General features: G+C 45.4%; 1 protein-coding gene and 1 long non-coding RNA gene across 5 annotated transcripts in view; one reads left to right on the plus strand and one right to left on the minus strand.

The window, feature by feature from the left end:
* Nucleotides 1-16238, minus strand: part of SHC4 (SHC adaptor protein 4) — a 63855-nt gene that overhangs the window by 6436 nt on the left and 41181 nt on the right. For all 4 annotated transcript variants that reach the window (XM_081170017.1, XM_081170018.1, XM_081170020.1 and 1 more), the window contains 7 exons: nt 15065-15128; nt 12725-12844; nt 11972-12025; nt 11240-11291; nt 6047-6173; nt 3907-4084; nt 637-697 (listed from right to left, as the gene is read on the minus strand). In XM_081170017.1, the coding sequence (XP_081026143.1) occupies nt 637-697; nt 3907-4084; nt 6047-6173; nt 11240-11291; nt 11972-12025; nt 12725-12844; nt 15065-15128 (656 nt within the window). The remainder of the gene's footprint in view (nt 1-636; nt 698-3906; nt 4085-6046; nt 6174-11239; nt 11292-11971; nt 12026-12724; nt 12845-15064; nt 15129-16238) is intronic.
* Nucleotides 11115-14900, plus strand: LOC308573308. Its single transcript, XR_014002021.1, has 3 exons — nt 11115-11181; nt 11943-12130; nt 14265-14900. It is a non-coding gene; the product is annotated as an uncharacterized lncRNA (long non-coding RNA).

Raw genomic sequence — 16238 nt, forward strand, 5'->3', positions numbered from 1 at the left:
GAACAGCAAGAGAGATTGCTGCTTTCACTGTGCAGCAATCCCTCTTGCTGTTCTGGCTTCTGAGATTCAGATTATTTTTTTTCTTGTTTTCCTCCTCCAAAAACTAGGTGCGTCTTGTGGTCTGGCGTGTCTTATAGAGCGAAAAATACGGTAAATCCTCTTCTGCCTGTACCTGCCTCAGTTTTCCACCCCACTTCACTCAACAGTTAATGCAGAAAGACATAGCTAAAGTGCCCTCCCCATTCCCTTTGCCATCCTTGGCTGAAACAACCAGTACCACTCATTCATTCAACCTAGGTGGAAGGCTGAAGAATCTTTTATTTCCTGGAAGCACTCTGTTAACCAGGCAGTGTTTCTCTGTCTGTAAAGCACACATTAAAAGTTCATTACTTCCCCCAAAGAATCATGTCTCATATTTGCTTCCATTATCTCCATTACTGACCTCAGACAAACATGTGAATTGTGGCAATTTCCACCCCTGTTTCTAATGGAATTCTGAAACACCCTTCGCAAAGGGGAAGAAGAGGTAGAGGCAGGCTTGACCACAGGCAGAACGGAGCTTGATTCTACATTTTCCATTCCCCCATGAAGAGGGCAGTTTGTGACTTAGGTCTTAGGAACCCACAGGTTGCTTACCTACTGCCTTCTTCTCCTCTGGGCAGTTTTCATAAATATTTGTGGATTTGGGGCTCCCAGTCTGAAAGAAGCAGAAATTAATCATATAGGGTGTTCATTGCTTTTTTAACGTCCAGTCAAAACAAATCCTATGAAGCTCATTTGGAGAAAAAACACACACATCAAATAGTTTTGCCTAACAAATTACATGCCACCTATCTTTGGTGCTATGCTCGCAGCAAAAGCTGGAAAAGGTTCAGGAAAGGGCGACCAATTTGATCAAGTGGTTGAAACAACTCCCTTATGAGAAAAGGGTATAACATTTGGGGCTTTTTAGTTTAGGAAAAAAGGCCAGGGAGGACTCGAGGAAGGTTTGTAAAATTATGCACGGAGTAGAGAAAGTCTCATCCAAAGCGGCTGACTGCTGGAAGTTCCAAAAAAAGACGAAATAAAGTATGGTACTTCTTTAGACAGTGCAACAGTTGGATCTACTACAAAGCTAATGAAGCTTAAGCTTCAGGGCACCTAATCCTAGAGGGGCCCCAGAAGCAACTTCAGTCCACATTGCTTTGGGTCTAGGAGACCTAATTGGAGTGGCAGGACTGAAACTTACTTTTTGTGGCGCTGTGGGTTAAACCACAGAGCCTAGGACTTGCCGATCAGAAGGTCGGCGGTTCAAATCCCCGCAACAGGGTGAGCTCCTGTTGCTCAGTCCCTGCTCCTGACAACCTAGCAGTTCAAAAGCATGTCAAAGTGCAAGTAGATAAATAGGTACCACTCTGGCGGGAAGGTAAACGGCATTTCCGTGCGCTGCTCTGGTTCTCCAGAAGCGGCTTAGTCATGCTGGCCACATGACCCGGAAGCTGTACGCCGGCTCCCTCGGCCAATAAAGCGAGATGAGTGCCACAACCCCAGAGTCGGTCACGACTGGACCTAATGGTCAGGGGTCCCTTTACCTTTATATTTCAAGAATTCCAAAGTTGGACAGTCAGCAGCACAGATGTTGTAAAGGTGTGGTGATCTGTCATGGAATAACCTCACTGAAAAAGGCAATAGTGGTTATCCAGACCTTGTGGCTGGTTGTGAAGGTGGCCCCATGACAGTTCAAGCTTCAGGACCCAAAAAATATAGGTCTGCCACTGGCTTCTGGGTTGGCCAAGCAAGGTATAAATATCAAGAGTCTGACATTTTTATCTTTGCTGGCTTGCTCTAGAAGGTCCCCCCTATTGCTGCTTTCTTGGGTTGAGACTCCAGCCCAGACTTCTCCAACCTGGTGCCCTCCAGATGATATGGAATGCAACACCTGCATTTCTCCTTATCTATAATAATAATAATAATTTATTATTTATACCCCACCCATCTGGCTGGGTTTCCCCAGCCACTCTGGGCGGCTTCCAAAAGAATATTAAAATACTGTGATACATCAAACATTAAAAGCTTCCCTAAACAGGGCTGCCTTCAGATGTCTTCTAAAAGTCTGGTAGTTGTTGTTCTCTTTGACATCTGGTGGGAGGGCGTTCCACAGGACAGGCGCCACTACCGAGAAGGCCCTCTGCCTGGTTCCCTGTAACTTGGCTTCTCACAGTGAGGGAACCGCCAGAAGGCCCTCGGTGCTGGACCTCAGTGTCCGGGCAGAACGATGGGGGTGGAGACGCTGCTTCAGGTATACTGGACCGAGGCCGTTTAGGGCTTTAAAGGTCAGCACCAACACTTTGAATTGTGCTCGGAAACGTACTGGGAGCCAATGTAGGTCTTTCAAGACCGGTGTTATATGGTCCCGGCGGCCACTCCCAGTCACTACTCTAGCTGCCGCATTCTGGATTAGATGTAGTTTCTGGGTCACCTTCAAAGGTAGCCCCACATAGAGCGCATTGCAGTAGTCCAAGCGGGAGATAACCAGAGCATGCACCACTCTGGCGAGGCAGTCCGCGGGCAGATAGGGTCTCAGCCTACGTACCAGATGGAGCTGGTACACAGCTGCCCTGGACACGGATTTAAGCTGTGCCTCCATGGACAGCTGTGAGTCCAAAATGACTCCCAGGCTGCGCACCTGGTCCTTCAGGGGCACGGTTACCCCACTCAGGACCAGGGAATCCTCCACACCTGCCCGCCTCCTGTCCCCCAGAAACAGTACTTCTGTCTTGTCAGGATTCAATCTCAATCTGTTTGCCGCCCTCCATATCTAGGTTGACTCTGGAGCCTCAGACAGCCTCCCAAGTCCTATCTCTCTATCTGAGCAATGTCTCACAGCTTACCTGTCTTGCTCAGCCCAAATGTCACTCTTGACATAGTGCAGCCTTCCCCAGCTTGTTGAACTACAACTCCCATCAGCCCCGACCAGCATGGTCAATGGCCAGAGATAATGAGGAGGTATAAGCCAAAACATTTGGGTGACACCAACTTGGGAAAGTCTGTTCTAGTTATTTCTAGGGAATTAAAGAAATCTCTTCTCATACAGTTAAATTTCAGTACAAGGCATGTTGTTAAAATTAAATACTTTATTGTCACTTGTACAACTTGTATACAGAGAGATTACAAAAGCACCCCCCACTCAGCTCTCTTAGTCTTAATTCCCCTCGTTTACTGACACACACCCTCCAAACCCAAAAGTTAGTTGCCCTGTTGTTATCTTTTCATTCAGCAGCCTAACAGCCCACGGATAGAAGCTGTTCTTTACCCTGTTGGCGAGACTAATCATGCTTCTATATCTTCTGCCTGAGGGCAGGAGATCAAGAAATTGCCAGCCAGGGTGTGAATCATCCCTGAGAATTTTCCTCACTCTACTGAGGCAACGTTCTTCCACTATTTCATCCAGCAGATTCACAGGACAGCCCATAATATCTTGTGGTGTATTCACCACCCTCTGTAGGCACTTCCCATCAGTTGATGTCAAACCAGCGTACTACTCTGTGATGCAGTATGAAAGGACACTTTCTATTGTTGACTGGTAGAAGGAGATCATCAAATGTTGAGGGCCTTTTCTGTTGTGGCTCGCCATCTGCAGAATGCTCTCCCCAGTATGGTTCACCTGGTACCATCATAGACATATTTTCAGCACCAGGGGAATACTTATATTTCCACCCAGGAATGTGATAGACTGAAATGGTGTCATTATTGTTAGTGTGCTGCCAAGCTTCCTTTCGCTGTTACAGCAGTTGCTTGTTCTGTTTTTTATGGTATTATGCATCTATGTTTTCAGTGTGTTGTAAGCTGCCTGGAAAACTCTGAGTAACAAGAAGTCTAAATAATGTTAAATAATAATAATGTCCTATCAATAATAAACACACTTACTGGACAATATTGCTGTTCATAGTGCACAGGGCACTTAGTTCTTTGTTCTGTGGGCGCCTTCAGCCTGGCATCTAATAGTCCACCTGCAGGAGGCTCTTTCCCTGGGATTTCATTATAGTATTCATGATCTTCCTTATCCTGAATATTCCACGTGGATCCACCAAGATTAACCACTTCTCTGTTCAAAATTAATCAACATTACAAAATGCACAGCTTTCAAATGTGTCTCATAAAATGAGCTGCAAGTAGTTTCAAACGACATTAAATTAAATCAACCAGTGAATGCATTGACAATGTATTTTTTATACAGACTCTACTCTTCTGCTAATGGAACTCCCAGAATGGCTTCACAACATAAACAAAGGCAAGAAATACATCTAAAACAAAGAAGCCAGGCAGCCATAAAATTAAACATTAAAGAACTCCCCGAAAGGAAAAGTTTTTATGTGATGACAGATATACATCATAGCTTTGTGGGATCTTCATAGGAAAGTTATTCCAAGCATCTGGCACCACCACCAAAAAGCCCCTGTTATGCTCACTCACCGAGTGGTCTGAGATGATGGCACAGAGGGTGCGACTCCCCAGGCTTTTCTTAAAGTTCAGTCAGGTCTATACAGCAATTTTTAATTGAGAATGTAGAGCTTCTAAGTGGGCCTTTTCTGTGGTGGAGTTGACATTATATTGTCTTTCAAAAGGAGTGGGGTAGCTCAGGTCTGGGAGCCAAATATGGTCCATCATGCCTCTCTATCTAGCCTTCAAAATCCCCAGTCCGACCACACCCTTCACTCAAGCTGCCTTTCACTCAGTTTTAGCCTGGTGAAAATATGTTCTTGAATTCTGATAATGCCTCTTTTTGTCCTGACGGAGGACAGAGAGGTTTGTGTCAATGTCTGTAGCTTACTGTACAATAATAAAAATTGCATCCATTGCCCCTCCCATCACTGGCATGTGGCTCTTGGAAGGTTGCCCAGAAGTGAAAGTGGCCCTTAAGATGACAATGGTTCCCCATTCATGTCTTTCAATGTAATGGTAACATTTTTTAAAATCAAAGTTTTAAACAATCTTTTATAAACTGCTTTGTGAGGTCCTTCTGAAAGTGGTAGATAAACATCTTAAATAAATAAATGTAGCATTTTGCTGCAGTTGGAACTGCAGCAAAATATTAATGGATTACATTGTAGTTGCAACCAAGAAATCTGAAAAATCTTCCATTTGGATACCCCCCTCCCCCCAGGTGGGGGAAAATTTGCTGTGTCTTTTCTGTAAAAATGTAATGCAGCTAATCTTGAATCCTGCTTTTTAATTTATAATGAGAACATAATTTTATAAACGGCCGGGAACAGGAAAGAGACAGAGTTCAAGTAGTCTGGTTAGGAGTATATAATTCAACAATTTAATTGTATAATTCGCCATGGCTGGAGAAGCAGCCACTGCATTTGCAGAGCAATAGATGGACAACATTTCATATCTGTTCACCTATAAGTGCAGAGCACTCAACTTATTCATAAGTCATGCCTTATACCACCAGCCTTTCTCAAACTGTTGTCCTCCAGATATTTTGGACTACAATTCCCATCAGCCCCAGCCAACGTGATGGTAATAGTCCCAAACATGCGAAGGGCACTACTTTGGCAAATGCTTCCTTATACAGAGCCAGACCACTAATCCAACAAACACTGTGTTAGCTACTGTGACTGGCATCAGGTCTACAGGCTGGGGTCTTTCAAAGCAGCGCTGCTGGACCAGGAGTGTGGGGGGCTTGAACCTAGAACCTGCACAAACCTAGAACCCGCACACTGAGCATGCATTCTGCCACTAAGCTGTGTGCTCTCCTGCACAATTTACAATCTATTTGTGATTTTTCCTTGGAGTTTTATTTTCCATGAGATTTTATTTTAGGTTACCTTTAGGACTGCAACTCGGTTATAGGAAGCAGTGTGTCCTGGGGCCAGATAATGAGAAGAGCCTCATTTGGCTCCCAGGCCTGAGCGTTCCCAGCCCTGACATAATGTTGTCTTGGTGAATGACAAGGTATGGGACAGTAGAGATGTAGAGAGAAAGAGATACACTGCAAGAACCTTGAGATCGGCATGCAAACAGCATGTATATTCACATTATTTCCCAGCACCATGCTGACCTTTCATTGGAAGCAATCAAAGTGGATGGATTCTTCAAGTACTGTTTGAAACGGAGCTCAAAAGCTTGCCCTATGGTATTTATGACTTCCTGGGCTATTCCGCTGGGACATTCCAGTATATGGCAGGCTAAAAAAAACAACAACAGAGAAAAGTTGTGGAAAACAAATAAATCGTTGTCATATAGGCTTAGGAGTCTGATTATCAAGAGTGCTGTGCAGGTAAAAGTTCCATCGAAGTGAAGGTTAGAACAGTTTCCAGAGTAGTACAACAAAGGAATCAAATATAACTTAAGTTCTCAAACTTTCCAAAAGGGATCTGTTGAGACGGTTGAAAGTTCCTGAAGCCCACCAATTACAAAATGGCAGTGCAGAGGTGGAGCCACTAACAAAATGGCAGCCGATGGAAGTGGAGCTTGGAATAATCAGCTGGCAACTGCAAACATCATTCTCTACTGATATCTGTTTGCTCTTTAGAGCCTGCTTAATTCTTTGAGGCAGTGGTTTCCTTGTGCCAAGGAATTTCATAGTTCATCTTTCCTCGGGCCAAGTACACACATTGGCTCTGGAGGCATACTGGAGAATACTTTTAGGGAGATAAGGGTTTTAATTGTTACTTCAGACTTTCGGGAGTAAATTCTACTATGTTCAAGATTTAAGCCATAATGCTGTGCACACTCATCTGGAACTTAGCATCACTGAATACAGAGTGACTTCAGAGTTAACTTGCATAGAATTGCACTGTTAATTCTTTTAGCTTTTCTTCAGAACAGGAGGTATTCTGCGACAAACTGTTTTGGATGTCTCATTTCCACATCTGATATATTTGGAATCATTGGAGTCATTTAGACAGTACTCCAGGTGCAAATGTAAACACTGATTTGCATAGTCACATTATTATGTTTTCTGTTGCCTTGCTAATGACTCTTGAAAATATATATTTCCAGGAACATAAATAACAATATAAGAAGAGCCTGCTGGGTCAGGCATTGGCCCATCTAGTCCAGCATTCTGTTCTCACAGGAGCTGTTCAGATGCCTAGAAAACTTGCAAGTAGGACCTGAATACAAGAGCATTCTCCCCTCATGAGGTTTCCAGCAACTGGATTTCAGAGTCAAAATAAAAAAATTCCTTCCAGTAGCACCTTAAAGACTAACTAAGTTAGTTCTTGGTATGAGCTTTCGTGTGCATGCACACTTCTTCAGATACACTGAAACAGAAGTTGCCAGATCCTTCTATATAGTGAGAAGGTGGGGAGAGTATTACTCAGAAGGGTGGTGGGAATGGGAGATTGGCAGATAGCTGAGATGAGCCTGTTGACGACACTTCTGTTTCAGTGTATCTGAAGAAGTGTGCATGCACACGAAAGCTCATACCAAGAACTAACTTGGTCTTTAAGGTGCTACTGGAAGGAATTTTTTTATTTTGACTATGGCAGACCAACACGGCTACCTATCTGTAACTGGATTTCTGAGGAATTATTGCCTCTGACCATGGAGGCAGAGCATCACCATCAAAGCTAATAGTCATTGATGACCTTAAATAATAATAATAATAATAATAATAATAATAATAATAATAATAATAATAATAATAATAATAATTTTTTATTATTTATACCCCACCCATCTGGCTGGGCTCCCCCAACCACTCTGGGCAGCTGCCAAGAAAATATTAAAATACAGTAATGCATCAAACATTAAAAGCTTCCCTAAACAGGGCTGCCTTCAGATGTCTTTTTAAAAGTCTGGTAGTTGTTGTTCTCTTTGACATCTGGTGGGAGGGTGTTCCACAGGACAGGCGCCACTACCGAGAAGGCCCTCTGCCTGGTTCCCTGTAACTTGGCTTCTGGCAGTAAGGGAACTGCCAGAAGGCCCTCGGTGCTGGACCTAATTTTCTTTTAAAACCATCCAAAACACTCAAACTTTCTTCCTGGGGGGGGAAGTCATTCCACCCCCTTGATCATTTTGGTTGCCCTTTTCTGAACCCTTCCCAACTCTACAATATCGCTTTTTGATGTGAAGTGATCAGAACTGAACAAAATATTCCAAATGCAGTAATACCACAGATTTGTATAACAGCATTATGGTATCGACTAGCCACATTTCCCCATCTTAGCCATCAGATGGCACTTTGAGACCACTCTGATAAGAAAGCTATCAAAGAATAAAGCCATCTCTTCTTGGGTGTTTTTAACTTTCCCTATCCACTAATGGACCCCGGGCTTTCTTGTACAAAGGTAGGAGGAAACGTTTTCACACAAAAAAATCTTATACACCCTATTTCCCACAAAGGTTCACATATTTGAAAGCCATTGTATGTGGTAGAAAAAAAACTTGACTTAACTAAAATGATATGTGAAATGTGTGCTTGCATTTCCATATCTTCAACTAAAGCAAAAACAAAATTAATCTGCTACAGGAGGGCCTGGTCCAGACTGGAACTGCAGTGTGGGGAGGGGAGTTAACCCTCCCCATCCCGCATTTAACCAGTTAAAATTGCCTCAACTGCTATTTGCCCTAGGGTGGAAGGCAGCTTACCTTCTGGGCAAATAGAACCTGGCAGGCAAGAAAGGATTTTCATCAGGAAAACCAGTAAACAGGGTAAAGGTAAAGGTAAAGGTAACTGGCCATACGGGCCAGTTTTGACAGACTCTAGGGTTGTGCGCTCATCTCACTCTAGAGGCCGGGAGCCGTCGCCGTCCGAAGACACTTCCGGGTGACGTGGCCAGCGTGACGAAGCTGCTCTGGCGAGCCAGAGAGAGCCGCACACGGAAACGCCGTTTACCTTCCCACTATAAAGCGGTACCTATTTATCTACTTGCACTTTAAGGGTGCTTTCGAACTGCTAGGTGGGCAGGAGCTGGGACCGAACGACAGGAGCTCACCACGCCGCGGGGATTCGAACCGCCGACCATGTGATTGGCAAGTCCTCGGCGCTGAGGTTTTACCCACAGCGCCACCCGCTTCCCTGCCAACAGTGTAAACAGTGTAACCAGTAAAAAACATGTTGCCTGAGATGGGCTACAGACTACAACTCCTCTTCCCTCATCTCCCCAGCCACTTCCCTGTTGCCTCACGATTGCATGCTCCTGACACAGTGGTAGCATGGAGAGTGTAAAGGTACAGGTAAAGGTAAAGGTACCCCTGCCCATACGGGCCAGTTTTGACAGACTCTAGGGTTGTGCGCTCATCTCACTCTTTGCAGTTGAGGCAAAGTGGAAAGTGGATTTCATGCTGTTTATTCAGCTGATAGTGGTGAGGAGGAATGAAAGTTTCCCCAAAGTATCTGCTTTATATTCATTATTTACACAATGGGCTGCACGTGATTGGATAATTCCGGAATTCTCCTGTAGGCCAATCAGGTTGTGGATTCACTTTCATCTGGAGCTTGATTGGGTGTCTCCTGCAGACCTATCATACTGCTGCATTGTTCTAGGACCAATCAGACTGCTGCATTCTGAATCCTATTCTTCTAGGACCAATCAGACTGCTGCATTTTGGATCCTATTGTTCTAGGACCAATCAGACTGCTGCATTTGGATCCTATTCAACTCTGTACATAACACCGGGCATGCCTTGCCTGGTTCTGAGGAAGGTTTCCTCATCATCAGGCATCATGGGTGAGGTTGCCCAAAGAGTCCTGCCGTTTGCCACAACAGTGTTAAATTACTGTTTAAAGTTATCCCAAAACTTTAAAGTCACTGGTTACCCTAAAACAACATGTCTTTATTATATACTGGGACGCGGGTGGCGCTGTGGTCTAAACCAGTGTTTCCCAACCTTTTTTGGGCAAAGGCACACTTGTTTGATGAAAAAAATCTCGCGGCACACCACCATTACAGCCCCGTGACGTCAGCGCGCAGCGTCACGCCGGGAGGGACGCACGAAAGTGAAAGTTTTCAATTTTTTTCCCTCCCCCTTGCCGGGGAACCTCCAAGCTTTGGGGGTGGGGGGGGAGGAGGCAGCAAAGTGAGGGACTGAGGGACCCTAACCCTAACCCTAACCCTCACCGATCACCCGGGAAAGCATGCGAACGAGGAGCCCCCATGTCCTGCTCCCGGCAGCGGACGGCACAAAGCGAGGAGGCCTGGACAAGGCAGCACGCTCCCCGCTCTCGCTGCATCGGGGCTTTTCTCCTCCAGGCCGATTTCGAAGTCCCCTTCTCCGCTCCCAAGAGCCGGAGCCGCTGCTTCCAGGCCCTGTCCGAGCCCCGACTTGTGGCCTCACTTCGAGGAGCGCCTGTTGCTGGGGACGGGGCTGCATCCCCCTCAGCCGCCGCCTCGTTTCCTTCCAGGAGACCCGACGGCTCCCCCTCTCCCGCTCGCCCTCCTGCGCCCGCAGCAGACCGAGACCTCCCCGCCCCCGCCCGGCTCGGCCCTACCTGGGCGCCTCCAAGCCCGGCGGCTCCGCGTCGCGCTCCACGCCGGGCAGCTGCAGCAGGGGCGCACGGCGGCCCGGCTGAGCGCGCCCCGGAGCCGCCGCGCCGTCGCTCGCGAGTCCCTCCGAGAGCCCTCGGGACTGACTCCGGAGTCGCGAGGCGGCGCGTCGCCCAGGGAAGGGGCGGCTTCCCACAAGTCCTCCGGGAAGCAAACGCCCTCGCCCGCCTCCCTCCAGGCAACATCTCGCGGCACACCAGGCAACATCTCACGGCACACTAGTGTGCCGCGGAACACCGGTTGGGAAACACTGGTCTAAACCACTGAGCCTCTTGGGCTTGCCGATCGGAAGTCGGCGGTTTGAATCCCCATGATGGGGTGAGCTCCCGTTGCTCTGTCCCAGCTCCAGCCAACCTCGTAGTTTGAAAGCACGCCAGTGCAAGTAGATAAAGAGGTGCAGCTGCAGCGGTAAGGTAAATGGCGTTTCCGTGAGCTCTGGTTTCCGTCACGGTGTCCCGTTGCGCCCGAAGTGGTTTAGTCCTGCTGGCCACATGACCCGGAAAGCTGTCTGTGGACAAATGCTGGCTCCCTTGGCCTGAAAGTGAGATGAGTGCCGCACCCCATAGTCGCCTTTGACTTGACTTAACCGTCCAGAGGTCCTTTAACTTTTTATTATATATCATTTCAATTCTAGCATTTGTATCTGGGTCTCCCTCCAAAGTATGGTCGTCTCATGGCAGCATTTTGAAGTACATGGAAAGTGAGTGGAAATTATTATTTTTTATATGTGCAGCATTACTGGAAATGATTGCGCCTACCTCTTTGATTAACGGGGTCTTTAGCAACATAGGCGACATAGTCTGTTGTATCCTAAAACACACGAAGCCAAAAAGGAAAGAAATTTTATTCAATGAGCTTAAGCCACTACAATGTGGTCATTCCATTTTACAGCAGACTCCTACCCCCCACCCCACTTTACAAGAAAGCAAGCAGGGATATTTAAGGATACTTCCAGACTGTTGCTGTTTTCGGGCAGGATTCAATAGAGATAAAAATCAGGTTGCACAATTATAGTTGGTCAGTTGCTCAACAAACCTATTTCTTCAAGAAATTAGGCTTTTTGCAATAACAAAGGTGAAGGGGAAATGAACTGGCAAGTGGAGGATAACATTTGCTTTGATGCAACATCATCTAACCTCCCAGCAAAAAAAATAATCAGAATAAACGCTCATTAAATAGCCAACATAGTCTAATCTCCTCACAAACAAATCAGGATGAATGAATAAACAAGTCATCTGGAAATGGCCTAAAACAGAGTGACAACAAAGTATTATGTTTTAAATAGTCAAGGAAAAGCAAACTACAAGCTTTTCCATATGAAACAAATCCCTCAGTTATCATTTAAAATGAGCCTTTTCTCCTAATCAGAAACACAGAAGAGTCAGAAAGACAGGGAACAATTTAACTTGGAAACGGGTCACATATGAAATGAGACAACTGACAGACAGTGTGTTATAAGAGGTTCTTGAAGTTCAGAAGTTTGTACTTACAGGATCACCTCCAGAAGCAAATGAAATGGACTGCATGTGGTGATTCGCAATAATCTGGGGGGGAAAACACAACAACATCATTGTCGTCATCTGTTTATTGGTATGCCACTTTCCCACAAAATGGTGTCCCAACTGGCTCACAATCTCAAATGAACAACAGTAAGTATAACAATTCAAAGAAGTGTATCTGAAGAAGTGTGCATGCACACGAAAGCTTATACCAAGAACTAACTTAGTTGGTCTTTAAGGTGCTACAGGAAGGAATTTTTTTAATTCAAAGAAGGGATTAGGAGCAATTAAAAACAATTAACTATGCTAAGCTGCTACACAGCTAGAAATCACCAGTGAGTTACATTGTAGAGAAAGAACAAAGAAGCAATCTATAGTCGTTTTAGTTAATACACATTTAGGCTTAGTTACAGGCTAAGTTACATTGGCTGTATACACATCATACATTTAAACACATGCCTCCCCCTCAGAATAATCCTGGAAACTGCGGTTTGTTATTGGTGCTGGGAATTGTAGCACGACTGCGGGCTAAGCAACAGTAGGCTAGTTTCAACCACACAAAAGCATTGGCCTTCCAACCTTAATTCAGAGGCATGATTATAGCTCAAGGGCAAATTCTGGCCAGGCAAAAAACATTCAAGGAGGGCATGAAAAAGGAGGGCTGCTTGCAGAGGGGATGTGGCCCACAAATATATTGAGGCCTGGAAGTTCCCCACCGTGATGTAAAATAATGTGCCAGCTTACCTGCTGGGTCTCAATGTTCAGTAGAGTGAGGCTGGTTGTTGAGATGGTCAGTTTTGTATTCATGCCAGAAAACTGAAGGTTACTTTTACCAAGCACTGGAGATAAAAATTTAGCTGGAGGCTAAAAAGAAAAGAAAATGCCTATACGTTAGTCTTCACATTTCACTCGTAACCAAGGAGAAATGAAATGAATTACCGTAATTATTACAAGGTATTCATTATAACACCAGGACCCTTGGGAGATGCAAGACATACCATTAAAGCAGTGGTGGCCAAACTTGGACCTCCAGCTGTTTTGGGACTACAATTCCCATCATCCCTGACCACTGGTCCTGTTAGCTAGGGATGATGGGAGTTGTAGTCCCAAAAACAGCTGGAGGGCCAAGTTTGACCACCACTGCATTAAAGGAACAACTGGGGGAACTTACAAGGATCTGAACTAGCATGAAAGCAGCCATGAAGGTGGTGGCAAATAGCAACTATGCTGTTTATGGTACGTGGAAAGGGGGACTTTAGGTACTCAAAACGTTGCGATTCCAGTGTAGCAAAAATAGAATTTCTAGCCGCGTGTAACATACGTAGGGGCTCAGTGGGACCCAGGGACAAACTGGGAAGGCACAACAATATGGAAGGTATTGTGGCCCACTCCCTACAAAGCCAAACGCAATCTGTGTAGTGCTGGCATATTCAACTGCACTAGAGACTACTGAGGCCAGCTCAACAGATGAAGGAAAGGTCAAGATGCAAATATAAAGATGAAACAAATTAGAGTTCTGCCCTTTCTTGACAACAGAGGGGGGGGGGAACCTCTAGATGTTTTGTTGGACTACAACTTCCATCATTGCTGACCATTAGCTATGCTGGCTGGGGCTGATGGGAGCTGTAGTCCTACAATATCTGGAGGGCGACAGATTCTCCACACTTACTTTAGAAGTAGCCGAGCTACAAATACTACTGGGGTGTTTGTGAAAGATGGAAGAGGTGATTGTTGGAGCTGAGAGCTGCGGATGACTTCTTTTTGGGGCCCAAGCTACCTGGGGAGGTCTAGATAGCTGAGCAAACAAAACTCTTCCATCTGCAGTGAGGACACATGGAATACCCAAAGTGGTCCAGTCCCAATGTAGGCATCACTGATATTTCTAATACAGTGGTACCTCGGGTTAAGTACTTAATTCGTTCCAGCGGTCCATTCTTAACCTGAAACTGTTCTTAACCTGAAGCACCACTTCAGCTAATGGGGCCTCCTGCTGCCGCTGCGCTGCCGGAGCACAATTTCTGTTCTCATCCTGAAACAAAGTTCTTAACCCGAGGTACTATTTCTGGGTTACCAGAGTGTGTAACCTGAAGCGTATGTAACCTGACCCGTATGTAACCCCAGGTACCACTGTATTAACATTGAATTTAGTTGCCAGTGGCATGTAGGGGAAGGCGATGAAGATACCTCCCCCCCCCCCCATAAAGCATCATGTTCAATGTCAGCTTTCAGTTTAGTACCAGAACTCAGGCTGTGTGTTACTCTCCTTTTTTTCTTCCCTCTACAGGGACACCTGGCATAAAATGCTGGTGAAATATTTCAGCATTGCTAGTGGCTGCTAATCAAATAACAAGCACTTTAAAGTAAATGCAAACGCTGTAGTTCAAGACAGTTTACCTTCATTGTGGATGTTCCTTGATTAATTACCTATCTCATTAGAAGCACAGGTATGTTTGTATAGTTACAGCCATTGTTACACAATATTTTAGTGTTTAATCGCTTGTAAAATAAATAAACAAATATAAAGAAAATGGCCCTTTCTCTCTAGGTTTGTATGCAGCATGGCATATAAAACAACACATCTTTCACTGATAGCAACTATTCCTATTTGATGGAATGTACACATCCACTTGCCCAAGAGGGAGCTGAATTGGCTAGGAAAAGAATAAGCCACGGAGGCAGTGAGAGATTTTACTTTCTTGGGTTCTATGATCACTGCAGATAGTGACAGACCCTTATGTTGGGAAAGATGGAGGGCACAAGGAGAAGAGGATGACAGAGGACAAGATGGTTGGACAGTGTTCTCAAAGCTACCAACATGAGTTTGACCAAACTGCGGGAGGCAGTGGAAGACAGGAGTGACTGGCGTGCTCTGGTCCATGGGGTCACGAAGAGTCGGACACGACTAAACGACTAAACAACAACAAGTTTCTGAAAGCAGCAGGTAGGAGGAGTCTTACGCCTTTGGGTGTATTGCTGTTGCTTTAGAAATGCTGCTGATTGCTCGATGCCTTCTCAACTTACGGTAAATATATTAAAACAAGCAAATACTAGTAAATGGTAAATTTCCAGGAGTTTCATATTTACCTTCCTCTTTTTTATGCCTCCTTGCGTTCCTGGTACAGCTTCACACAGCCGACTTATTGCTTCCCTTTGAGAAAGAACAAATAGCACAGACAGTTGATGATGGAGCAATGTGCTTCAGATTCAGACAGTGAATACTTATTTTCAATATTTAAGTCCCCCCCTTTTTGGCTTCAGCACAACCACCTTCCAGAAAATAACTGTTAGTAATTTACAAGGGTATGGCCGGCCGGCCATTAGGCGAGTGGGACATTTGTCCCAAGTGCCAGTGCTAAAGAAACTAGTCGCTGCAGCCACTGAACTTGCCCCCTGCCTCTCACAAGCAACCAGGGGCTGCAGTAGGGGGTAAGGAAATAAAGAAGACAGCTGGTCCAAGACATGCGAAGAAACGTTAAAACAAATTTCTCCACTCCACTGTGCAAACTTTATCCTCTCCCAAACTGGTTGTAGTGATGCAGTGTGGTGTTAAAGCAGTTGTGTGTTTACTTTGTACTCTGTCTCTACTTATATAAAAATCAAAGCTACCGAACATAGCTCTACCTTTGGAGTAATTCTGGGGATTTCACTCGTTAGAAACGTCTCTGAGGTTTTTTTCCTGCAGCATATACAGTTTGTGAAAATATAAATACATAAATGTATCATTTGTAGCAACAGCCACCCACCTGAAGAAAGGGGTAAGCATCCATTTCCTTACTCCTGGAATACTTTGTCCAGTTCTGGGCACCATAATTTAAGAAGGATATTGACAAGCTGGAATGTATGCAAAGGAGGGTGACCAAGATAACCAAGGGTTAGGAGACCAAGCCAGTGGTGTAGCGTGGGTTGTCAGCACCCGGGGCAAGGCAAGTAATTTGCGCCCCCTAACCCGTGGATTTGCGCCCCCTAACCCTAACCCCCAGATGTTGCGCCCGGTGCGGCCGGCCCCCCCTGCACCCCCCACGCTACGCCACTGGACCAAGCCTTATGAGGAATGGTTGAAGGACCTGGGTAAGTTTAGACTGGTAAAGAGGAGACTGAGAGGAGATATAATAGGCATCTTCAAATATCTTAAGGGCTGTCATATGGAGGATGGAATAGGCTTGTTTTCTCCTGCTCTGGAGGCTGGGACCCAAACAAATGGATTCAAGTTACAAGAAAGGAGAATTCAACTAAACATCAGGAATAACTTTCTGACCAT

The sequence above is a fragment of the Podarcis bocagei genome (assembly GCF_964188305.1).
Source record: "Podarcis bocagei genome assembly, chromosome: 14".
NCBI classification, from domain to species: domain Eukaryota; kingdom Metazoa; phylum Chordata; class Lepidosauria; order Squamata; family Lacertidae; genus Podarcis; species Podarcis bocagei.